General features: G+C 36.7%; 1 protein-coding gene across 2 annotated transcripts; it reads left to right on the top strand.

Moving 5' to 3' along the window:
* The first annotated feature begins 1,476 nt into the window (after positions 1–1,476).
* On the top strand, positions 1,477–23,761 carry Hmgcr (3-hydroxy-3-methylglutaryl-CoA reductase). Of its 2 annotated transcripts, XM_046426938.2 has the most exons (21): positions 1,536–1,615; positions 4,444–4,575; positions 6,307–6,494; positions 6,955–7,066; positions 7,361–7,448; positions 7,867–7,951; positions 8,884–8,989; positions 11,167–11,273; positions 11,380–11,496; positions 11,896–12,056; positions 12,169–12,416; positions 12,531–12,709; positions 17,443–17,637; positions 17,975–18,133; positions 18,558–18,715; positions 19,550–19,655; positions 20,150–20,320; positions 20,804–20,944; positions 21,033–21,191; positions 21,608–21,762; positions 21,909–23,761. In XM_046426938.2, exons 2-21 carry the CDS (start codon positions 4,566–4,568, stop codon positions 21,961–21,963), a joined length of 2,700 nt encoding a protein of 899 aa, XP_046282894.1. In that variant the 5' UTR covers positions 1,536–1,615; positions 4,444–4,565; the 3' UTR covers positions 21,964–23,761. The 2 variants fall into 2 exon arrangements, with proteins under 2 accessions (XP_046282900.1, XP_046282894.1); XM_046426944.2 differs by lacking the exon at positions 4,444–4,575 and having other exon boundaries at positions 1,477–1,615.
* Positions 23,762–26,114: the final 2,353 nt, after the last annotated feature.

Raw genomic sequence — 26,114 nt, 5'->3', positions numbered from 1 at the left:
AAAAATTCACCATGTCTATCACTGTAGATAGTGCCAACCACAGAGCATTGTATGTTTTTCAAATTATTTGGTAAAGAGATATGAATAAAGTTCCTAAAAAGAGTAGTGGAGTATAGTAGAACCAATATAAACTTTAGAACTGGATTCAAATGCCAGTTTTCCTAATTGCTTCAAGTTGCTTAACTTTCATTTTCTTTCTTTTTTTGTAATATGAGGAGAAGAACACTTATTTTATAAGGATTATAAGGATCTAACAAGATAATAGTTCAGAGAGTGCATAGTATTTTTCAGTTACCATGTTTAAAAGATGGGGCCTTAAAAATCAAGTGAAGTGCAATTCCTATCCTTAAGAAATTTCCACAAAAGATAATAAGACTAGTTACAGAATATTATGGAAATATTATGGGTGTTCCAAGTATGGAGAGATGACGTGTTTGAGTGAATCACGAGAGGAGGTTGCATATGAATGGTCCTTGAGGTATATATAATTAGGATTTCAACATTTAAAATTGGTAGGCATATCCAGGTTCAACTAAAAGATCTCAAGAAAGGACACAAAAAGCTTTTGAATGTGATTGAAGGGCCAGTTACTTTGGCTGAAATGGGTTCACACAGAGAAGTAGTGAAAGGTACGCAAGAAACATGGGGTGAGGCCATATTGGTAGTCTCAAGTTACTGAGTCCAGGAGACATGAAAAATTCTTGATGATTTAGGGGCAGGCCTATGGCATAATAGGAAGATTACTGTGGCAGTCCTGCAGGACAAAGTGGAAGGTGGAAGCGCCCAGGAGTGGGAAGATCAGTTAGCAGAGGTTATTGCACACTACTTTAGGTAAGAGATGATAAAGGCCTGAACCAGACTTGGAGCAGAGGGAATTAAGAGAAGACACAGGAGTGGCGAATTTCAGAAAGAATTAATGGTTGCAAGGGGTGCCTTACAAAGGAGTATACATAGATAGCTGGAGGCATTTACACTCATGGGTAAGTCTCAGCGAGGTGTGGTTCTGATTCGGCTTGAGGTTTGGATTGCCACCCTCCCTTTTTATATTCCTATTTTTTTTTTTTTTCATGGCCACCTCTGCTTCCCCCCATCTCTCTATACTAAGTAACTGAGCTCTTTACCCTCAATCAAACCCTGCGTTATTCCTCACGCTCCAATTCTGCTTCATACTGCTGTCTTTCATAGTAAACTTACAGCCAGGACGACTGCGGGTCAGGTCCGGGGGCTGCAAGACATTCCACCCGCCAGAACCCCTATAGCCTTCGCCTAGGCACTTTCCATGCTTGCGCCCCCACGGCTCTTCGGCCAATAGGCAGGCACTGGTGCTGAGGCTCCACTAACTATTGGTTGGCTGGGACGTGGTGAGAGATGGTGCGGTGCTGGTTCTCGGCCTGGGGAGAGCTGTGGGCGGTTGTTAAGGCGACCGTTCGTGACGTCAGGCCGAGCAGCCTCCAGATGATTGGCTAGACGATCGGACGATCCTTTCTTATTGGGCGCAGACTCGTCATCCCCGAGCGTGCGTAAATCCACAGTTCCTTCCGCTCCGTGTCTCCGTTGACTGGAGACAGGCTGAACACCGGCGTCCGGGTTCGGTGTCCTCTAGTGAGATCCCGAGGTGAGACTGGCAATGGTCACGAAAGAACAGGGCGGAATGGGACGGGAGCGGGATTGGGACCGTGTTGGTGGAGGTTCTCGAGCTTCTCCCGACCCAGGAGAGTGCCTGCGGGCAGCCCCCGGAGACCTAGCGGGAGCTGCGGTTTCCCTTCGCCTGTGTGGTGTGGCGTCCGGGTCCGGCGGGGACTGTGAGGAGACGTCCTTGAGGCCCAACTGGGCGGGCGGCGATCCGGCCTTTTTGTGGCTGCCATCACTGTCTGTGGACCAACAGGGCGTAGCCGCGTTCGCTGGCCCTGTCCGAAGGAGGCTTTGCTGGCCAGGCAGTCGCCATCATCTGGGTGTTCGGAACGGGTGCCAGGCAGGGTGATCACGGAGGCCCCTTAATTCCAGAAATGCTGGGAGTTGGAGGGGGAGTGGGGCCGGCAGATCGCGGAGTGGGCGGGAGAAGCGTCCTTAGGGTCCAGGCTTTCACGCCTAGGGGCTGCTGTTAGTCGGGACCTTTCTTTTAAGTGACTAGAAAGATCTCCCTAAATGCTGCTAACTAACCCAAAGCAGTGGAGTCGCGTAATGTGTCCGGTTATTTCCATGGGAACCGGTTGAGTGGACGCGGAGCCTAAAGAGGGGCTCACCCAGGGACTGAAAGGAGTCTTTTTTGGTTCTGAGAGGCGTAGTGTCTTTGATGCTGCAGTCCTTTAGTTCAAACCCGATATATTTTCCGGAGTTATTTGGTTTGGGTTAGGAAAAGTGCACCTTGGAGGTAAAACAATCGATTTCTCTGATAGGAGGAGGTTGATGTACTCCATTTTAAGTGTTCATAGGAAATATTTCATTATTTGAGAATATTCTTACTTGGATTTGGTCCTGCAGTCATAGGAAACATTATAGTACTTAGTATACTAAGTACTTGTTCATAATTTTAGCGACTCACAAAGTAGTGAATGATTTTTGTTTACTTGTGGACTTATTTTCTTATACGTGCACTAGAAGACTTTTTATGGGTAATCCAGCAAAGGCACAAAGTGTATTTTGGGGATAGACTGGATTTTGCAGGGCTGCTTTGACGTAGTGTCTTTCCAGAACTTGTGATAACTTGGCAGTAAGGACAATGGTGGTTAGTATCATGAAGGTTTAAAAAATTGTGCATAGATTCCTAAATTAACATTGAATGGTTGTACATGTGGCATGATATTTTGAGATGAAGTGGGTGTATGTGGAGTTTGTGGCATGTTTGCACACTGTTGGATTTGTAGACCATGGACAGACAGCCATTTTATGGGATCCACTTCAACTTTGGTTCACCTATATGAAATTGCCACTATTTTTCAACTTTTTCCCCCTACAAAACAACCTTTCTTACCTACAAAAATGGCAGTTTCATATGGTTTCACTTACTACTTTGTCAGAGAACTTTGAAAGAACTTCATAAGTGAATGAAGAGAGTTTGTGATTTCAAACAGGTAACATGTAATAGAATTGAGTATAGAATCCAGATATCTGATTTCTAGTGCAAGATGATGATGATTTTATAGGATAGTAGATTGAGTATATGGTTCTTGCCTTCAAGAGGTTATCATGTATACATTAATTACTTTGAGACTAGTGATATTGATGCTATATAATCAAATATGGGAATGTATAACATAGGAGGAGTGCAGAATGGGAAGAAAGAATCATAGTACAGTGCTAAAGTATCCTTTTCAGTAGTTGGCTAGGGTAGGTGGTTTTAGTAGCAGAATTTAAGGATTCTAGTGAATTTAAATTATCCATATTTTTAAAGAATATGTGAAATGTTTGTGGCAAACTTCAGTCAGAATAAGCAACACATATGTTTCTTATTTCTGTAGTTTGATTTAAAAAGATATTTTTATTATTGCAGCATGGTGTAAATACTGTTTATTAAATTTGTTTGAGCTACCCTGTAGCCTGCTAGTACTATTCTCAACTGCTGATGAAGGGGGAGGATTGGATTCTGTGACAGTAAATGGTTTACATAATCACAGTGAAATGGGAGAGTGCTATGAGAAATGACATTGATTATAATTATAGTTACTTTTGACACACCTTTGTAAAGTTGCTCAGTTTGTATTTCCAAATAGGTGTGGTTCTCAGGGTTTGGGGTGGCTCACAGGTTAATGTGAATGTTTTTTACCCTGAATGTTGAAAAGATAACTTTACACCCAGGAGAGAAAAAAAAAAAAGGTTGCAAAATTGACAATACCACCAGGAATATAAGAGAAAACATAATGTGCCTAATGTATAATTATGGGTTATGCTAAATCATTTGTAATCAAATTGGGGTTTCTTCCTGGTAGCAGTTCAGATTTTAATTCATCTGATAGTGATGTAGTGACTCAGGGAAGAATCCCCAAGTTGAAGGAGTTATGTATAGAAACTGTCATGAACATCTAACCTCTTATGAGGGTTTTGGTTGTCATTAAGAAGGATTTGAACCTATGGTACATTTAAAGCTATCCAGTACTTTAAATCTAGGTCCCTGTCAATTAAATAGAACGTATTTTATTGTTCATTTTTCAGGTTTTTGTTGCAAGATACTGGAGGGAAAAATGATGAATAAGATTCAGGGTATAAGGTTGAAAAGCATGAATAAACACAGGCAGGTGCAGGCCTCATTTATATACCTTTGTGACTGCTAGTCTTTTAAAATTGTGACCTACAGTTAAAAATGCTTGTTTTTTTGGAAGCCAGAATACACACTCATATATATGCACACACGGAGTTTTAAGACATAATACCCATACTGTGTATCTTACCCCAAAGCTATTTTATATTGTTTTCTATTTTATTAAAAATGTTTGTTCTGACCAACAGAATTGATTTCATGATCTGATTAATACAGTGAAGGCTTGTGACCTGCAGTTTGAAAACCAGTTAATCTGGCTGATGTCCTGGTATGGTTGAAATGTAGAGAACATGAAGTGATACATTGAGAGATGATACTTGGTAATTGGTTTCATTCTTAAAGCTACTTTCTTTTCCTTAACCCATTGTTGACAATTCTGCTAGCAGAAAAGCAACCACCACAACAAAATTCTTATCCCTTTTTATTAATGTAGAAACATCAGAAAAGACTTTTCTTTGGTGATAGCAACATTAGGGAGGTTTATTAAACATCATTTTGCTAGTGGCTTTATTCTACATGTTTAAGAGAATGAAATAGTATAATGGGTTTCTGCCTTTGAGGAGGTTATAAATTAATATGATTTACAGGAGCTTGCTCAACAGATATACTCTTTGATATTTATTTACCTTTTGTGTAACCAGAATGTGGATAGTGAGCTATAAAATCGCAGCCCCTCAATAATAATTTTGATATTCTGATTTGGAAAAAAAATTATATATATATATATATATATATATATATATATATATATATATATTTCATTCATTGGTATACAAAGGAACTTGCAAACCTTACTTCTTATGAAAATGAAGGGATTGGGGTTGTGGCTCAGTGATAGAGAGCGAGTGCTAGCATGGGTGAGGCACTGGGTCCGATCCTCAGCACCACATAAAGATAAATAAATAAAGGTATTGTGTACTTCTACAACTAAAGCACATTAAAAGTGAATATCTGGGATAAGGATTACCCATAAAATCAATTAAAATTAATTTTTAAAAAGCCCACTGATAGCCCCTCTAGCAAGAATTCAAAGAGATATTAATTACATTTACTAAGAAAGTGAGTGATTCATCATCTACTGAAGACAGAAAATAGAAAGACAGCAAATTAAGTAAAAGAAAGAAGCACTGAACTATTTATTTATCTATTTTTTGTGGTGCTGAGGATCGAACCCATTGCCTCACACATACAAGCGCTCTACCACTCCCACCCCAGCCCTGCTGTAGGGAATCTTTGTGCATGCTATGGATATATCTATTTCAGCCAGCCATCCATTTCTGTTGTTATTCTAGTTTTGATTAGGGGTAAAAATTTAGGAGGATTTCGCATGTAATGCTTTTGCATTGGTCTTCTAGACCTGTTGTTGACAATTCTGCCAGAAGAAAAGCAGCCACCCCAGCAAAATTCATATCCCTTTTTATTAATGTAGAAATATCAGAAAAGACTTTTCTTTGATAGCAACATTAGGCAGGTTTATTAAACATCATTTTGCTAGTGGCTTTATTCTACATGTTTAAGAGAATGAAATAGTATAATGGGTTCCCACCTCTGAGGATGTTATAAATTAATGTGACTTACAGGAGCTTGCTCAACAGATATACTCTTTGATATTTACCTTTTGTGTAACCAGAATGTGGATAGTGAAGAGGGTGTTTATATGTATTTTATATCTGAGTAATTAGAAAATGTGAATAATGGTTTTCACTTTTGTTTTCAGCTTTATTGCTCTCCTTTTTGGCTCAGATAATAAGAGCTGGGATGTTTATATGGTTTGATCATAAATGCTTGAATTCATATAGTTTTTAAGAACTGGCTGTTTTTAAGTTGGTTGTCAGTGAGTAATAGAGGATTTAAGTGTTTGAGTAAAGAGGTAATAACAGGTCCTTTTGACTATAATTATTTTCTAGAATTATAAAGAACAGTATAAAATGGTCATGTGTAGGACTTTAAGTGTGTAAAGCAGGGTTTACAGTACACTTTTCCTTAAAACTTTCCTAAAAGTACAGTCAGATATGTGCTAAATTTTCACACTTGATATTCATTCTTTCCAGGATCCAAGGAATCTATAGCTACAATGTTGTCAAGACTTTTCCGAATGCATGGCCTCTTTGTGGCCTCACATCCCTGGGAAGTCATAGTGGGGACAGTAACACTGACCATCTGTATGATGTCTATGAACATGTTTACTGGTAATGACAAGATCTGTGGTTGGAATTATGAGTGTCCAAAATTTGAAGAGGTCAGTGGAATTAATTTGATATGGACCATAGTAAATTACACTTTTAATTTCTAAAGAATATCTCCTTTTAGAGAAAATAATCCAAAAAATTATGAGTAAAACCTTTATTTTAATATTCATAACCTTGTGTCAGTTTTCCATTTATTTGCATGGTATGGGAATGATCTAGAAATACTCTTCTTTTGTCTTATTTACACAAATCAGTGTAATTGACTTTATTTGAGAAATATATCTTTTAGAAGTAACTAAAGTGAAAAATGATCATGATAAACTGGCTTAATGATGGACTTTTTAAAAATTGGATTTAATTTTTGATTTGTATGTTTGATATTTTACTTGATTTGTATTATGCCTGAATTTGTATTTTCATGAAAGTATATAAACTAATGACATACAACATAAAAATTCTTATTTTTGATTGCTTATTTTATTGGAGTTTTCTTTTCTCTCTCTCCAACAGGATGTTTTGAGCAGTGACATTATAATTCTAACAATAACACGGTGCATAGCAATCCTGTATATTTACTTCCAGTTCCAGAATTTACGTCAACTTGGATCAAAATATATTTTGGGTAATGCTTTTTTATATTACACTTCTTTGGTATGCCATCAGATTTTTTATTTACTGTGGGGATCAACCTGTTTGTTCAAATCAAGTATTTGGAAATGTGTGTATTGCTGAAATTGTGCTGCATGCATTTACTAGTTTGCTTTCTTATTACTGAGAAGTAGATAGACATTCCAAATTTTAAGATCTTAATAATCTAGAAAAAATATTATTAGACATCAGAACATTGCCTGAGACTAAATGTTGTTATTTGTGTAATAAAGCATAGATTTTTCAGAGTTGAATTTTGTTGTTTCAGGCATTGCTGGCCTCTTCACAATTTTCTCAAGTTTTGTATTCAGTACAGTTGTCATTCACTTCTTAGATAAAGAATTGACAGGCTTGAAGTAAGTATTAAAAGTACTTTCTTTGAAAATATATTTTTATTGCTTTTATATTTTATTGTTCACAAATAGTGAACAAAATTTTTATATATTCTAGTGTTTTCCCAGTGCTAATTCAAGGAGATTTTAAAAGTTAGAATGATATTTTGCTATACAGTTTTAATAAAACACTGAGAAGTATTTCAGTATAAATATATTTACATTTTAACATTGAAATGTTTTTTGAAAATATTTTGGGCAAATATTATGTTTAGCTTTGAGGATACCAAAGAAGTAAAGCGTATACTTTTTGCAGGAAGGTAAACATACTGTGGATCATACAAAGTATGGGGGGAGGGGAAAGAGTTTTGTTTTAAAAAGATTTTTTAAATTATATGTTTTCCTCTGTTAAATGTACCTGTTCATTTTATCTATTTTCCAGTGAAGCTTTGCCCTTTTTCCTACTTTTGATTGACCTTTCCAGAGCAAGTGCATTAGCAAAGTTTGCCCTAAGTTCCAATTCACAGGTAAGTATTATTTTTAATACAGAATGTGAGTAGTATTCCTTTTTTTTTTTTTTTAGTTTACATTGATAAGAAGGATCAATAGAGTTTCTTCATAAATCAAGATTTAGGGGTTGCCTGAAATTTTAAATTTAATTCTTTAAGTACTAAGACTGTTCTGCATAAATACCCTGGGAATAGTTCCATGTATCTAATGACTCAAATATAATTGCATAGCTGCTGGATTTTGAGTCTTCTCCATTTTCCATTTTGAATGTTTCAGAAGTTATGATAAAATGACTTTTGGATAAATAAGAATATCTACCTAGCAAAACACACAGAGAGAAAGAGCAGGATACAGTCTAATGGAGGAGGAGAATACCAGGGCCAATTCATTTTTAAATCCTTTGAAATAACACAAGCATTATTTCCATCTTAAGTTTCATCTTGATGTTCATTAATCACTTTTAAAACCTATTTTTTTTAACAATCTTGCATCAGAGTATCTTGAATATAAAATAATTTATATTTCTTCCCTGATTATATATTGATGAATGTTTATGATCACTTGAGCATGTTGATAAGGAAATAATTTAGGTTTCATAATACTAATATGATCTCAGAACAAACTTAGACCTAAGAGTTTCTGTTAGTGGTAGCCAAAGTATAAAATGTTGTAGAGTTTAATTATGTGGAATTTAAATGACAGAATTAATGTACTACTTTAAAGGAATATTCCTTAGAAATATGTCATTCGGTGAAAAGGGAAGCAAAGTAGTTTGTTTTTTGTTTGACCCTCTATATTACCAAGCTTTGTATCTTGAACATGTTAGTCTGATTATTTTATTCTTTGAATAGTAAATTAGATTTTAGTATAAGTCCTAGAATGCTGTCTAACATTTTTTAAAGTTATTTTGTAGCTTATTCTCACTGATAATTTTTGGTCTGTATTTTAGGATGAAGTAAGGGAAAATATTGCTCGTGGAATGGCAATTTTGGGTCCTACATTCACCCTTGATGCTCTTGTTGAATGTCTTGTGATTGGCGTTGGAACCATGTCAGGTTTGTGAGCAAGTTCTCATACATTGTCACTGAAGAGGAAAAAGAACTTTTCTGATTTGTATTGTTTATTATATTATTATTTAGTTGTAGATGGGCATTATACTTTTATTCATTCACTTATTTAATTATTTTAGTTTTTGGTGGACATAATCCCTCTATTTTATTTTTATGTGGTGCTAAGGATTGAACCCAGTGCCTCACACATGCTAGGTGAGCACTCTACCACTGAGCTATAACTGCAGTCCCGTATTGTTTACTCTTAAATTCTGACTTTTAGATTATTCTCAAAAGCTTTAAATTATATTTTTGTGTGGGTGTATCTGCCCTAGCATCCTTATACCTTAGTGAAAATGTAGTAGCAAATTATTTACTTGTGTTTTATTCTTTCCATCTTATCTTTCTGTGTCCCACTTTGTTGGGGTTTATTTTTGTTTTTTTTTTTTTTAATATTTTTTAGTTGTCGATGGACACAATGCTTTATTTTGTTTGTTTATTTATTTTATGTGATGCCGGGGATCAAACCCAGGGCCTCACATATACTAGGCAAGTGCCCTACCACTGAGCTACAATCCCAGCCCCTGTTGTTGGTGTTTTAACCAATATTGTATTCCAAGGCTGTTCTAGAAAGCTCCTTCTACCCATTGCTATTTCCAGACTAAAATTGGTGACTTGGTTCCTTGTGATTTAATTGTCATGTATGAGACAGTGTAAGAGTGAGAAATTGGACACATCTGAGTTATTAGATCTACTTAACAGGGTGGTTGGGAAGATTTAATCAGATAGCATACAGTACCTTTTAGCAAGTAAGCAGCATTAACCTCAACACGTTTCCTCATCCTCAGTTGCATAGTAGAGTATTAGATACATAGGACTCCATTATATAGGATAAAAATTATTTGGCTTGGAAATTTATCAGAATGAATATAGTATGCTATTGTGGAGGTTTCCTAATAGTTAGGCCAAAATTTTATGACTTCCTCACTTGGTTAGTTAATTATAGTTCTAGTGACTCTCCTTGGTATTTTACAACCCTCAATAAGGAAGCTTATTCTTTGAGAAGTAAATTATCTAACTTTCTTTTTTTTTTAGTTGTAGTTGGACACAATATCTTTATTTATTATTTATTTGGTGCTGAGGATCGCACCCAATGCCTCACACATGCAAGGCAGGTGGGTGCTCTACCACTAAGCTACAGTCCCAACCCAAATTATCTAACTTTTAAGGGAGCAGTTGGTTGACTTTTAAATATATAATGTTTCTTCTAAATTTCCTGATGGTTAATTATATATTATTCTGTCTTTCAATAAAGATTTTTATATAGCAAAGAAAATATGTTTTTAAATTTTAAAAATATATATACCTGATAATAGGAATTTAGCTCCATGGTAGAGTGCAAAGATCTTGGGTTGAACCCCTAGCACCAGAAAGAAAGGAGAGTAGGAAGGAAGGAGGAAAAGAAGTTAATTTAGTTGTTACTTTTCAATCTTGAATTACTATTTTTTATTTATTATTTTTCAAAAAGATCAGTAAGATACAAATTATAAGAACATAAGGAGGCACCAAAGAGATTATATGGAAATTAGAGTTCAGTGGTTCACAAGAAATATTTACTTTGATACTGTATCAGGAATCACATAACTGGCAATATGCTCTCTCCTTTTTGTCCTTGGTAATATTCGATCAGTAGTGTAAATTGGAAGGGGGAAGTTCTTCAGTAGATCCTGTCCTCTATACCCTTGTCTTGAAACTACCATTTGATAAAAGAGGATTGAAAACATGTTAGATGTGTACTGAATACTACTACTGTGCCTGATGTAGTGATGTGTTAGGAACATGGGAAAAGACAAGGTCTTTGGTGCTATAGTTGTTCTTGTTCACTAAGTCTTGGCATCACTTTTGAGTTGATGATTCTGTTTCCAGTAAATGGCAAAGAGTTTAATAGTCATATTTGTCTATCTGCAGCAAAAGTCCTTGTGATATACGTATCATTGAAAAAACATATACTTGGGGCTGGGGTTGTGGCTCAGTGGTAGAAGGCTTGCCTAGCATATGTGAGGCACTGGGTTCGATTCTCAGCACCACATAAAAAAATGAATAAAGATATTGTGTTCATCTATTAAAAAAAAAAGAAAATACATATACTTTACTAGTTACACATTGAATTTTTCTTTAAGCAGGGGTGCGTCAGCTTGAAATTATGTGCTGCTTTGGCTGCATGTCAGTTCTTGCCAACTACTTCGTGTTCATGACTTTTTTCCCAGCTTGTGTATCCTTGGTATTAGAGGTAAGAACAATTCTTCTGGCATAGTATTAGAGTAATATTTTGCATTACATTAGGTCACTTAAGGAAAAATCAGTACCTTCTAACATAATATTGACTTATTTTGTAGCTTTCTCGGGAAAGCCGTGAGGGTCGACCAATTTGGCAGCTCAGCCATTTTGCCCGAGTTTTAGAAGAAGAAGAAAATAAGCCAAATCCTGTAACTCAGAGGGTCAAGATGATTATGGTAAAGACATTGTTTTCTTCTCCCTTCCATATTCATAGTTCCAAGGTTATCTTTTTAGTCATTTTTGTTTTTTACTTCCTGTTCTTTTTTATATAATTTTTGGCTTTTTAAATGATATGATACTCTTCTTCCCTTTTTTCTTCTTTATTTATTTGAGGCTCCTGGTCTCTCTCACATAAATAAAAATTTCAAGTTCCTCCAACTCTTTCTTGAAAACCTGTTCTTTAGGATATTTCATTATTAATGGGACCACACTTTAGCATATAACAAACTTGGGGCTTTCTTTATCATGGTAGCAGGGTGCTGTGGAAGATAGTGGCTGCTTGTTCAATTTCTAAGAATGAGAAATTTAAGTTCTATTGATAAGCAGAAGATACGATTTTTAAAATTTTATTTCAGTCCTTAGGCTTGGTTCTCGTTCATGCTCATAGTCGCTGGATAGCTGATCCTTCTCCTCAAAACAGTACAGCAGAACATTCTAAGGTTTCTTTGGGCCTTGAAGAAAATGTGTCCAAGAGAATTGAGCCAAGTGTTTCCCTCTGGCAATTTTATCTCTCTAAGTAAGTTAATTGAAATCTGCTTTGTTATATATTAATCATAGTACTTTAATGAAGTTTAAGTTGTACCTTTTATATTTCTTAATAATATTTTAATTTGTTTTCTTTTATTTAGAATGATCAGCATGGATATTGAACAAGTTATTACCCTAAGTTTAGCTCTCCTTCTGGCTGTAAAGTACATTTTCTTTGAACAAGCAGAGACAGAATCTACGCTCTCGCTAAAAAACCCTATCACATCTCCTGTAGTGGCCCAAAAGAAAGTTCCAGATAATTGTTGTAGACGTGAACCTACGCTTGTCAGAAATAACCAGAAATTTCAGTCAGTGGAAGGAGACACAGGGATAAACCAAGAAAGAAGAGGTAATTTCTTATTCTCCTCACTTCGAATTCTTCCATTGCTGATTTGTCAAATATTTGAGTCCATTTAAAAAATTATGTTCAGTGTTTTGAGATATCTTTTGATCTCTTGAACAGTTGAAGTTATCAAACCTTTAGTGGCTGAAACTGACACCTCAAACAGAGCTACGTTTATGGTTGGTGGCTCTTCCTTATCCGATTCTTCATCTGAACCAGTGACACAGGAATCTGAGATTGAATTTCCCAGGGAGCCTCGGCCTAATGAAGAGTGTCTACAGATACTTGGGAATGCAGAGGTGAGGACAACAGCATAGACTTAAGCTTTGAATTTTTCTTTAAAGTGAGCTTTTTTACTAAAGGAAGAAGAAGCTATTAGTAGTACTAAGTACTACTAAATTCTAGCACTGTGTTACTTGTCTTTATTCCCCACAACCTTATTGGATAGTGGAATTATTTCTGTTTTATGGATGAGAAACATGAGGCTCAAGACATTTAAATAATACATGAGGGAAATGGTAGTTAGAAGTAGGGTTTGAGCTAGGCATAGTGACACATGCCTGTAATCCCAGCAGCTCTGGAAGCTGAGGCAAGAAGATTGCAAGTTCAAAGCCAACCTCAGCAATTTAGCAAGGCACTTAGCAACTCAATGAGACCCTGTCTCTAAATAAAATATAAAAAAGGGCTGGGGATGTGATTCACTGGTTGAGCACACCTTTGGGTTTAATCCTCAGTACCAAAACAAAAAAAAGTGGGGGAGGGTTGATATTTTCTGATTTCAGAGTCAAAACTTTTTCTAGCTTATTGCTATATATTAGAGAGATGAACAACTATTATATTTTCATGTGTTGAGGCCTGAGAAATATTTAACAGGGAGATGAACTTTAAAGATAGAAGAAAATTTGTTTTGTTTTTGTTTTGTAGGCCAACTCATAAGGAAGCTGGCTTTCTTGAGATTTTAAAAAAATATTCTTCTTGGGCTGGGGTTGTGGCTCAGTGGTAGAGCACTCGCCTCTCACCTGTGAGACCCTGAGTTTGATCCTCAGCACCACATAAAAATAAATAAATAAAATAAAGATATTGTGTCCATGTATAACTAAAAAATATTTTTAAAAATATTATTCTAGAGCTGGGGATATAGCTCAGTTGGTAGAGTGCTTGCCTCACATGCACAATGGGTTCAATCCCCAGCACCATAAACAAACAAACAAACATTTTTCTAGTTGTTTCTGGACCTTTATTTTTGTTTATTTATATGTGATGCTGAGAATTGAACCCAGCCTTACACATGCTAGGCAAATGCTCTACCACTGAGCTACAACCCCAGCCTGCCCTTCCTGAGATTTGAACAGGGTTTTTTAACCTATATAACTATGAGTTCATTCATAATCTTGTTAATTATTTTTTTTCCCTTATGTTTATTAGTTAAGAGGTACTCCCCCCCATACTATAATAAAGTATTAAGGTATAATACTATAATACTTAAAGTATTAAGTATTATACCTTAATGCTTTATTAAAGTATAATTGACAGTGTTGTGTATGTAGGTTGTATGTTTGGTGTTTTGATATACATTGTGAATAATTGCCACAGTCAAGCTTATTAACATACTTCTCACCTAACACTCTTTCCTACCTCTTTTCTTCCCTTCCTTTCTTATGAGAACACTTAAGATCTACCTTTTTAGCAAATTTCTAGTCTATAATACAGTATTGTTAACTATAGGCCATTGCTATATATTATATCTCCAGAGCTTATTCATCCTCATATCACCCTGTAAACCAACATTTCTTCATTTCCTATTTCCCAAGCCACTGGCCAACCATCAATCATTTTACTGTGCTGCTGCTGCTGCTGCTGCTGCTGTTTCTGCTTCTTCTTCTTCTTCTTCTTCTTCTTTTTAACTTTGATTCCCTATATAAGTGAAATCATGCAGTATTTATTTTTGAAGTTAATTCTTAATTTTCATGTGCTTATGTGTAAGAGTGCAGGTGTGTTTGGTTTTATATATGTTTTTTTATAACTGTTTTTGTTGAATACAGGGTTAGCAAAATTTCTGAGTGGACATCAGAATCTTAACAGATTTTTTTTTCTTTGAAACTCTCTGGGAAATTTTCATGTTTTGGTCTGGCATTTGTTTAGTTTTATAAATAATTTACTTTCATTTTGATATTACTTCTATTCAGATCATTTTCCTATGTATATATGTATAGATATCTATAGATGTATAGATAGATAAGTGTAGACATGTCTCTCTATACACACACACACACACACACACATATGTCTACATGTGTATGTGTGTATAATTTTTATTTCCCCTCATACTGAGGATTGAACCCTGGGCCTGGCCTGTGCTAGGGAAGCACTCTACCACTGAGTTACATCCCCACCCCAGTTCATCTCCCTCTAGAGAAAGCCAAAGATTTTTTTGACTTCTCCTCTTATAGTGCTTGTGTTTTAGCTCTTCTGAGAGCTGATATCGTCAGCAGGACTATATAGTATTTGTGTGCACAACAAATATTTATCACATGTTGTAATACTGTAAGAAATAAATATTGGTTGGAGTACTTCATTTAATTTATAGATGTCTTGGGCTTACAGAGAGCAGGTGTACTGCGGAGGAGGGAAGCTGGACTGAGTCCAAATACACTGTCCTGGGTTCTGATCTTTTCTTTATTGCCTCCTAAAATAAGCTGGTCCAGAGTACTACTTTACTATAATTGAGAGTGCTTAACATTGTGATCTTTCAGACTTCGGCTTTTTTTATCTTCTCTCTAAAGAGGTTTGGTATTGAGCAAGGTATATGGGCTGAATAATTCTTTATCTTCAGATATCTGAAGTTTGGAACTTCCAACTTGAAAGATGAAAGTAGTTTTGATAGGTTAGCTACTATATTTATCTTTACTCAATATGAAGATTTATTTTGATTAAGCAAAATGCCATATGCTTGAATCTGTTTCATCTTCATTCTTTATTCATACATATTTGAGTTGAATCATGTTATTGTTCTATAAACACATGTCCCAGCTCTGGGTTTCTGTTGTTCCTGACACCTAGGGTACCTTCCCTTTCCATGTCTTTAAGGCATATGTGACCATCTTTAGAAAATTTGCCCCAATTCCAACCAGAAGTGACCTTTCTCTCCTGAAGCTCCCTTGTAGACTGCATTGTTAATGCCAATAAATATGTTAAAAAATGCTCAATGTCTTTAGCCAGTGAGGAAATGCAAATCAAAACTACCTTGAGATTTCACCTCACCCCAGTCATAATGGCAGTGGTTTTAAAAAATAATAGCAAATCTGGTGAGGATGTAGAAAAAGAAATCTTTCAGTACAGTGGGAATATAAACTAGTACAGCCACTGTGGAAAACAGTAGAGCGGTTCCTCAAAAAATTAAAAATGAACTACCATTATCATCCTGCTATACCACTCCTGTTTATATGCCCAAAGGAAATGAAGTTAGCATATAAAAGAGATACCTGTATACCAAATATTTTTTTGTGGCACTGATCACAATAGAAGAATAAAATAATGTCATTTGTAGAAAGTGGATAGAACTGGAAGATATCATGTTAAGCAAAATAAGCCAGACACAGGCAAGTATTCCATGTTTTCTCTCATAATGTGGAAACTTAAAAAAAAAAAAAAAAGCCTGACAATTATCAAGAATACAAGTAATGGGCTGGGGATATGGCTCAAGCGGTAGCGCCCTCGCCTGGCATGTGTGCGGCCCGGGTTGGATCCTCAGCACCACATACAAACAAAGATGTTGTGTTCGCCGAAAACTAGAAAATAAACATTAAAAAATTCTCTCTCTCTCTCTCCCCCCCCCCACTCTCTCTTTAAAAAAAAAAAAAAAAAGAATACAAGTAACAATAAATGTTGGCAAGGATGTGGAGGATGTGGGGAAAAAGGTACACTCATACATTGCTGATGGGACTATAAATCAGGGCAACCATTATGGAAAGCAAAATGGAGATTTCTTAGAAAACTTAATGGAACCATTTGACCCAGTTGTCCCACTCCTTGGCCTTGGCATATACCCAGAGGACTTAAAATTAGCATACTACAATAACGCAGCCACATCAGTTTATAGCAGCTCAGTTCACAATAGCTAAGCTATGGGACCAACCTAGGTGCCCTTCAACACATGATTGGATAAAGAAAATGTGATATATATACACAATTGAATATTACTCAGCAATAAAGAAGAATGAAATTATGGCATTTGCTGGTAAATGGATGGAGCTGTATTCTATCATACTAGTTGAAATAAGCCAATCCTCAAAAGCCAAAGGCCAAACATTATCTCTGATATGTGGATGCTAACACAAAATAAGAATTGGGGAGAGGAAAGAATACAAGTTCATTGGATTAGACAAAGGGGAATGAAGGGATGGGAGGGAGGATGAGAGGGGGGATGGGAATAGGAAAGACAGTAGAATGAATCAGACATAACTTTCTATGTTCATGTGTGAGTACACGACCAGTATAACTCCACATCATGTGCAACCACAAGAATGGGAAGTTATACTCCATGTACTACTGCATATATGTATAATATGTCCAAATACACTTTGCTGTCATCTATATCTAAAAGAACAACAACAAAAAAGGCCTGAAAGTAGATGAGAAACTGTTAGGGAAGGGGAAGTGGACCTAGGGGTGGTGGGGAGCAGAAAGGGCAATAGTGGATATGATTGAAATATGATGTACACATGTACAGAAATGTCACAGTGAAACCTATTAATTGGTGCAATTAATGTGAGTTAATATTTATAATTTAAAAAACTATAATGTGTGGTATTCATGTTATTTTAATTTGGCATTGTTTATATTAAATGAATTGTTTATTTTCTGGAATATCTGTATTAAAAACGATAGGGATGTAATAGAAAAGATTTATATTACTTTAATTTAGCATTATGAATAGTATGAATAGTATTTAGCATTATGAATAGTATAGTCCTTCAAGTCTTCTTGACCTCCCTTTCTGACCTCCCTCCCATTTTCTTTTCCATTTCTTTAGAAAGGTGCAAAATTCCTTAGTGATGCTGAGATCATCCAGTTGGTCAATGCTAAGCATATCCCAGCTTACAAATTGGAAACTCTGATGGAAACCCATGAACGAGGTGTATCTATTCGCCGACAGTTACTTTCCGAAAAACTTCCAGAGCCTTCTTCTCTCCAGTACCTGCCTTATAGGGATTATAATTACTCCCTGGTATGTTGTTTTCTTGATTAGAGAAGATTTGCTTTATAGCTTTTAATCTTTTTTTTCCCTTGATTAGTTTTTTTATATGTACATTTTTCCTTTTAAAATTATTTTACTTTAAGTTTGTATTCTGCTTATAATGGAGGCCATAGAAATTCAAAATCTTTTACCTATTTTATAGTCATTACTGAAGTTTTAGTATTTTCAATATTTTTAAAGGGCAAATTAAAAATTTTGTTGAAAAACAAAAAGATTAAGAACGTTATTAATGACAGGGGCTAGGATGAGTTACTTTGTATTTATAATGGTGTAGATTTTTCACTTGGTGCCTCATTTTACCTTTTAGGTGATGGGAGCTTGTTGTGAGAATGTTATTGGGTATATGCCCATTCCTGTCGGAGTGGCAGGACCTCTGTGCTTGGATGGAAAAGAGTTTCAGGTTCCAATGGCAACAACAGAAGGTTGCCTTGTGGCCAGCACTAATAGAGGCTGTAGAGCAATTGGTGTAAGTTGGAATTTATTTATTTGTGTTTCAGGATTTTTTTTTTTTTTTTTTTTTTTTTGGTACCTAGGATTGAACTCAGGGGCATTCAAACACTCAGCCACATCCCCAGCCCTATTTTGTATTTTATTTAGAGACAGGGTCTCACTGAGTTGATTAGCACCTCGCTTTTGCTGAGGCCAGCTTTGAACTTGTGATCCTCCTGCCTCCCGAGCTGTAATAGAAAAGATGTAATAGAAAAGATTTATATTACTTTAATTTAGCATTATGGGATTACAGGCGTGTGCCACCATGCCGGGCAATTTTTGTGTTTTAAAATATATCTTTGGCAAGGCAACCAGAACAGATTTGGGGACCATGAAGGATACCTTTTGGGACAAATAGAAGTATATTCTGGGTTAACATGTTTTTGAAATACATTATGTAGCTTGGTGGAGGTGCCAGCAGCCGAGTTCTTGCAGATGGTATGACTCGTGGCCCAGTGGTGCGTCTTCCACGCGCTTGTGACTCTGCAGAAGTGAAGGCCTGGCTTGAAACACCTGAAGGGTTTGCAGTGATAAAGGAGGCCTTTGATAGCACCAGCAGGTAGGGGTGTGTGTGTGTGTGTGTGTGTGTGTGTGTATTTATATAGATATGCTTATTTTAGAAATAGTGCCATTTTCTGTGATTGCTAAATATAATTGATAATATATTGACTGAGATAAAATAATCAAACTTAAGATCTGTTCATTTAGAATGACTAAAATTTATGTTTGGAGCATAGATATTCAAATGAATTCCCCCATAGAGGTAAAGTAGTTTAAAAAAAAAAAAAGCATGAGATAGAAAATCTAATTAGACTGTTGCCCAGCAGTAGAGTTTTTCAGATAAGATTTTCCAAGCAAGATTAGTATTAGTATAGTAGGTTTGCTTTAATGCAGAAAGTAAAATTTACAAAGGAGCATAATCATTACAGATTATAATCCTGCTATAGTTCAAACTAGTATGTTTGATTTTATTTGGACTTTTAAAGTTTATTAAGAAACAACTGTCTATAGCTCACCCCCTTTCATCATCTAACAATGAGATAGAGTTGAAATAGTATACCTCATGTGTTTAGTTAAAGAAACAATAAATAATCTCGATGAGTTTTAAGTGTGAATTGAAGTGACTGAAATAGATTGGGGGGGGGGGTATTGGGGATTGAACTCAGGGACACTCAACCACTGAACCATATCCCCAGCCCTACTGTGTATTTTATTTAGAGACAAGGTCTCACTGAGTTGCTTAGTGCCTCACTTTTGCTGAGGCTGACCTTGAACCCTCTGTCCTCCTGCCTCAGCTTCCCAAGCTGTGTGCCATCATACCTGGCTGTGAAATAGATTTTAAGATAATTTCCATCTTAAAAGAATAAAATAAAATCTTTGCTTTTGTTTACAGATTTGCACGTCTGCAGAAACTTCATGTCAGTATGGCTGGACGCAACCTTTATATCCGTTTCCAATCCAGGACAGGGGATGCCATGGGAATGAACATGATTTCCAAGGTTAATATGGGTACACTGTATCTGAAGGATACATGGGTAGATGTAGAACTTGTAGGAATGATTGTCCCAGGAAGTGTTATTAGGTGGTAGGGAGATAGAGATGAGGAACAGACTTGTCGTTTATGTCCGTCTCTGTTTTGTCATAGGTACTTCATACATATGTTACATACTCAAAGATTGAATTGATTTAAATCCATTGAAGGCTAAATATTGATTGATTTGGCTCCTGTTATACATCAACATTTGTTGATTGGTGTTTATATTTGATACTTTTAATTTAGACTTGGCATTGGACATGCACTAAGTTTATTTCAGAGAGGGTGGGAAGGATCTTGGGATTAACATTTCAAAATTTTGCTTAAAAAATTTAAAGTGGGGATGGGGCTAAAATATAGTCCAGTAATGGAGTAGATACATGAGGCCCTAGGTTCAAAATGATGAATACTTAATTCATTTTAATGCTCTGTTTTGTTTTGTTTTTTGATTGTTAATAGGGTACAGAAAAAGCACTTTTGAAACTTCATGAGTATTTCCCTGAAATGCAAATTCTTGCAGTTAGTGGTAACTACTGTACTGACAAGAAACCTGCTGCCATAAACTGGATTGAAGGAAGAGGAAAGACTGTTGTTTGTGAAGCTGTCATTCCAGCCAAGGTTGTCAGAGAAGTAAGTGATTGGATGAATGCTTTATTTTGTTTTCTATTCTTCTCTTTTCCTTATCCTTCTCCTTTAATTGAATTAAAAAATTTGAGAAAGGAATAATAACATTTAAACAAAATTTTTTTTGTAGTTGTAGATGTACAGCATGCTTTTATTTTATTTGTCTATTTTTATTTGGTGCTGAGGATTGAACTCATGCATGCTAGGCAAGCGCTCTGCCACTGAGCTATAGCCCAGCCCAATAACATTTTTAATAAAGTTAAATTTATGAGGTTATCTTTTCCATTAAAGATGGCTGTTTTATTGTACCTTATCCATTTGTCTATGGCATTCACAGGAGCAAACATTACTGATACATTTTTTGAGGACAGGGCCTCAGTGGGGCTGCATCTAAATTCTTGCTTTCTGGAGATACAATAAAGTAGATCTGTATAACACCCCTGTGAATCTCCTGGGGGAAGATATAAAATGTGTACAATTGTGATTTAGGTACTGAAGACAACAACAGAAGCTATGATTGATGTAAACATTAACAAGAATCTGGTGGGCTCTGCCATGGCCGGGAGCATAGGAGGCTACAATGCCCATGCCGCAAACATTGTTACCGCTATCTACATTGCCTGTGGACAGGTGAGTCTCCTGCCTCCACTTCTCTTCTTTGTTACATTGTTCTAAGTGAAGGGATTTTACTGTCTTTTTTTGTTGTTTATCTTTCCAGGATGCAGCACAGAATGTTGGTAGTTCAAACTGTATTACTTTAATGGAAGCAAGTGGTCCCACAAATGAAGATTTGTATATCAGTTGCACCATGCCATCTATAGAAATAGGAACTGTGGGTGGTGGGACCAACCTTCTACCTCAGCAGGCCTGTCTGCAGGTATGACACATCTGGCACAGAAACCAGTAACCTCAAGCCTAGCTCTAACTGTTGGGGTTCAGTTTCTAGCCAATACTACATATCATTCCCCTCCATATTTTAGCTGGTACTGGTATGGCTCTTATTCTCATATTGGGTATATGGGTCTTGATCTTTTGTTTCCTTCCCAGTGGATCCAAATTCAGAGTAGATTAAAAGAGCACATGTATGTACACTGCCAGCCAGCTTGTGGATTTTGTTACTATGGTATATGAATTGTTAGTCCTAGCTGTAAATTCTTGGAAATTTAGTACTTCATCCACTGGAGTCTAATTTTATGCTGTTGTCATTATTTGCCGTTATTTTAGTTGATTTTGTGATACATTGTTGTTCCTGACTTTAAGGGTGAATCGACTATCTTTCTCTTCTGGCCACAGATGCTAGGTGTTCAAGGAGCGTGCAAAGACAATCCTGGGGAGAATGCCCGGCAGCTGGCCCGAATTGTATGTGGTACAGTAATGGCTGGGGAGTTGTCACTGATGGCAGCATTGGCAGCAGGGCATCTTGTCAGAAGTCACATGATTCACAACAGGTAAGACAGATAGCTTGAACATGTTTTATCCCTATACTTAAAACTAATTGCAGTATGAAAGCTTAATATTCAGACACTATACTCTCAAATTAAAATTTTGCATTCCTAACATTTTCTATATTGCTACTTTGTCTTTTTCTGCATAGGTCAAAGATAAATTTACAAGACCTTCAAGGAACTTGCACCAAGAAGGCAGCTTGAATAGGCTGACGGTTCTGAACTGAAACATGGGCATTGGGTTCTAAAGGACTAACATAAAATCTGTGAATTAAAAATCTCAATGCAATGTCTTGTGGAAGATGAATGGATGTGATCAGTGAGACAACTGCTTGATTTTTTTCGCTTTCAGAGAGGTTTGAGGTCCTTTCCATGCAGACTCCTCATATTGGAAAACAGTTTTAGTGCTTTGTATGCTGTGTTCTTTGGAAAGATCTCAACTGGATATTATGCTTTAAAGTATCACAGATGTAGATGGTAATCTACATAGAGTTCACTTCTGAAAGCACATACAAGCTGAAAAAAAAAAAAAGGTGTTTTTTCTTTTGATGAAATGATGAAGTTAATGATGATTAGTTTGAGATTGTCCTTCCCCCAACCTCTAATGGGTTAAAAATGGATTTTTAAATTATACTGTAGCTGATAAAACTTCTGATTTTATAGTTAATTTATTTAGTCTGAGTTGTAGAACTTGACAATATAAGAGCTAAGTTTATTTTTTTGTAAACTAATAATTCATTTGGTGCTGGTCTATTTTGATGGGGTTGTAACCAATATTCTTGTTCAGAAGGGGACCTGCTTCTTCAAGGGAAGAATTATTCTTCTCAAACTACAGAATAATGTGCTAAGCAGTGCTAAATAGTTCTCTATCAAGAAAACAAATCACTGCATTTATCTCTGTAGGCTGTTTGTTCAGAGAGGCCTCTTGTCTAAATATAAATGTTTGTCTGATTGGCTATAGCATGTCTTTCAGCATTAGGCTTTAAGGAACAGTTTTATGCTCTTTACTAAAGATTGATCAGGTCTGTGTTGCTTAGTCAAGGTGACTCTGTCACGTATAAGCAAGTCTGTGACCTCTCTCAGAATGTAGAAACACAGTTGTGAAAGAAAAACACCATTTCTCTAAGCCAACTTTAATTTCTTTAAAGATATTTTAATTTATTTAGCTGAAAGTTTTAGATAGTTTTTTTTTTTTTTTTGTAAACAAACTCTATCAAAACTGTATATGTTGTAATAAAGCTTCTTATGCTAGGAATTTCTTGAAAGTGTTCCAGAAATAAAGAAAAATCAACTTGTATGCTGATAAAAAACAACAAAACATAAAAACACCTCTAGTTTGGGCCACAGAAGATAGTGTTCTTAAACGTTGTCCAGGAAATCCTGGCTTGCTTGCCAAGCCTAACATAGGAAAAGTCGGCCTGCACAGCCACTGATGGAGCCACGTGAACGGCCTGGAGTTGTGTGCCTTGTTCCTGTGGCTAGGAGGCTGGTGACGGAATCATCCACACAGGGCTTTTTAATGGACCCATAAAAGCTCTTAGCTTCCTCAGGGGGTCAGCAGAGTTGTTGAATCTTAATTTTTTTTTAAATGTATGAGTTTTGTATAAATAATAAAGAACTCCTTATTTTGTATTACATCTAATGCTTCAGTGTTGGTCTTGGAAAGCTGATGTCTCATGTGGAAGGTGGACTCTGGAGAACATTCCACGATGCCATAGCAGCATGGAGAGCCTCTTAGTGGTCGTATCCGCAGTATTATAGAAGATCGACCTTTTCTGTTCTGCATAATGTTTAAATAGCTCCTATTGTGACTTTTCAGACAGTGATTATTTATCTGAGTATCTTCATGGAAGTGGCAGTGAACAGTATGTTGAATGTTAATTTTGGTGATTGTAACCAATTTCATCTTGCTAAATTAATGTTTTGTACAATTTCTGAACTGTATACATTTTGTTACAGAGGACTTTTTTCCAGCTCCAGTAAATTATGAAAAGGAAGTCAATGCGGATAAGTGTAAGCAGTAGCCTTTTTTGTTTGGATTAACTCTAGGCTTGTGGCCTGGAAGCTTGCAGTTTGGCAGAATGGTAATCTATGATTCATACTATTTGGTCATGATCATTTTTCATTCTCCATTATGTTGTCTAGCTCCGCACATGAATGGCAGGCCAGTGTTTTATGTGAATTAAAATGGTCTATCATCTCAACCAGGCTACTTTTGCATATCAAGGGTGGAAGTTTTAGCTGAAAGGAAGAGAAAATGAAGATAGGGCAGCCAAAACCAAGTAGTCATTTCAACTGTGTATTTAGGCTGTATCAGAAGGGCATTTGTACAGCTTTGTATAGCTGAGATTAGTTTTGTTAGAATAGCTTTTATTTACTTGCAATTATTGACTCCACTTTTACTGTAGTGAGAGGTGAAGATGTTGTGTATGTTCTATTGAGAACATGAGCCCAGATACTAGAAAATGGGTTTGAGTTTTTTTCCTGAAATGACCTGACTAAACCTGGGTCATCTCCCTCAGGGCTCTCAAGGGAGGTTTGGCACTCTTAGAACAGGCTAGACCGAAGATGGTGAAAGTCTTTGAAACCTGCTTTCTGCTTGGATCATAGCATGTGGCAGGACAGGTGTGTTAGTATTACAATAACAAATACCTGAAGTAAATCAACTTTAAAAAAGAAAGGCTATTTTGGCTCACGCTCTGGTGGTTTCAGGCCATGACTGACTGTTGCTTTGGGCCTGTGGCAGTGTGGTACATCATGGCAGAAGTACATGGTCAGTCCCATTCACCTCACGACTGGGAATTAAAAAGGAGTGAAAGAAAGACCAGGGTGCCTTGATAGACTTTGAAGGCATGTCCCCATGACTAGAAGACCTCCCATTCTGCCACATCTCTTATTAGAGATTCCACCACCTCCTAATAGCTTCTCAGGCTGGTGACCAAGCCTTTAACAATGGGGGCATTCCATATGCAAACTACAGCAATAGGATTTTTCTGCATTTTCAGAGAGGAATATAGAATTAAGTCCAAGAATTAAATCACATTGAAGGGCCTGAGCTCAAACAAGTACACAGAACAGCAAAACACACCAATATCAATTCACTGTACAGGAGATTGAGGTAACCTTTATGCTGGAAGCTAAGAGGAGATAACACATGATTTTAGTTATTGTGTTAAGATTAACAGATTCTGTTTTTCACTGTGGTATACGTGGAACATTCCTCCCTCCCCTTTATTTCCTCTCCTCAGCAATTCAGGGCTCTCAAGGGAGATTTGGCACTCTTAGGTCAGGATGTGAGTTAGATTCTAACTGCTCCTGAAGACCTTGCATCAACAACTGGAGTTAGGAGGATGGAATACAAGAGAATGTTCTATTCATTTTCAAACATAAGTGAGTGTCACATCACCTAGAGGAACTGTTCGATGAGATTGCTGGGCCAGCCCCAGGATTTCTGTTTCCCAGTGTCTGGGGTGGGGGCCAGGACTTTGGCAGCTCTAACTTCCTGCTGCTGGTACTCTTTGACATTTAAAATTTCGGTGTGAATCAATATTAGAAAATTGTGTTTATTCAGAAACACAACTGGAAAACACCGACAGAAACCAAGTGCTGGGAAATGAAGAATTGGAATTAATCCTAGGAAGGTTAATTAACCATTTAAAAAATGTTTGGATTTGGTGCTTCTCCCCCAACCCTACCTCCACAGTCCCTGAACAACACTGAAGGTCTTTGCATCTTCAACAGATGCACTGACACTTTCTGATACTATTTCCCTCTTGTTACCTGTGCTTGCAAAGGTCCAAATAAAACAACAGGGGAGCTGGGTGTGGTGGGGCATCCCTATAACCCCAGTGACTGGAGGCTGGGGCAGGAGGATAGCAAGTTCAAGGGTAGCCTGAACAATTTAGTGAAACTGTCTCAAAATGAAAAGGGCTAGGAATGTAGCTCACTGGTAGAGCTCCCTGGGTTTCAATCCCCATTCTGCAAAAAATAAAAACTAGCAGAAGGCAACAAGAACAACAAAATAATTGAACCACTGTTAGAGGGTGGTATGTACCACTATCTACTCGCCGTTCTTGTCCCACCTGCCCTGTCACCCTGAAGTTTGACTCCTTTGTGCTTCCCCAAATTTACAGTAGAATGCATTTTGACATTTTGTACACAAATGGAGCACAACTTCTCATTCCTCTGGTTGTACATGGATCAGAGTCACCTTGCGTTTGGTCAAGGAACTTGGCAAGAAAGCATCAGAAAGTAATCCAAAACGGAAGGGCAGTTGCCATCTATCTGGCCTGGGTTCATTATGTCACTTCTTTGTTTTCAAGTCACTTGTAAACTGAAGGTAATCGGGGCATAGT

The sequence above is a fragment of the Marmota monax genome, unplaced genomic scaffold, assembly GCF_021218885.2.
Source record: "Marmota monax isolate L192 unplaced genomic scaffold, Marmota_monax_Labrador192_F-V1.1 WCK01_AAM20220418_F8-fsc00018, whole genome shotgun sequence".
NCBI classification, from domain to species: Eukaryota; Metazoa; Chordata; class Mammalia; order Rodentia; family Sciuridae; genus Marmota; species Marmota monax.
This window is presented reverse-complemented; position numbering and strand designations above follow the sequence as displayed.

Excerpts from the sequence above, each read along its gene's own strand:
- Hmgcr (XM_046426938.2), top strand. Across the intron at positions 12,417-12,530 it reads GATAAACCAAGAAAGAAGAG|TTGAAGTTATCAAACCTTTA; the intron begins GTAATTTCTTAT and ends TCTCTTGAACAG. Across the intron at positions 18,716-19,549 it reads GCCTTTGATAGCACCAGCAG|ATTTGCACGTCTGCAGAAAC; the intron begins GTAGGGGTGTGT and ends TTTTGTTTACAG.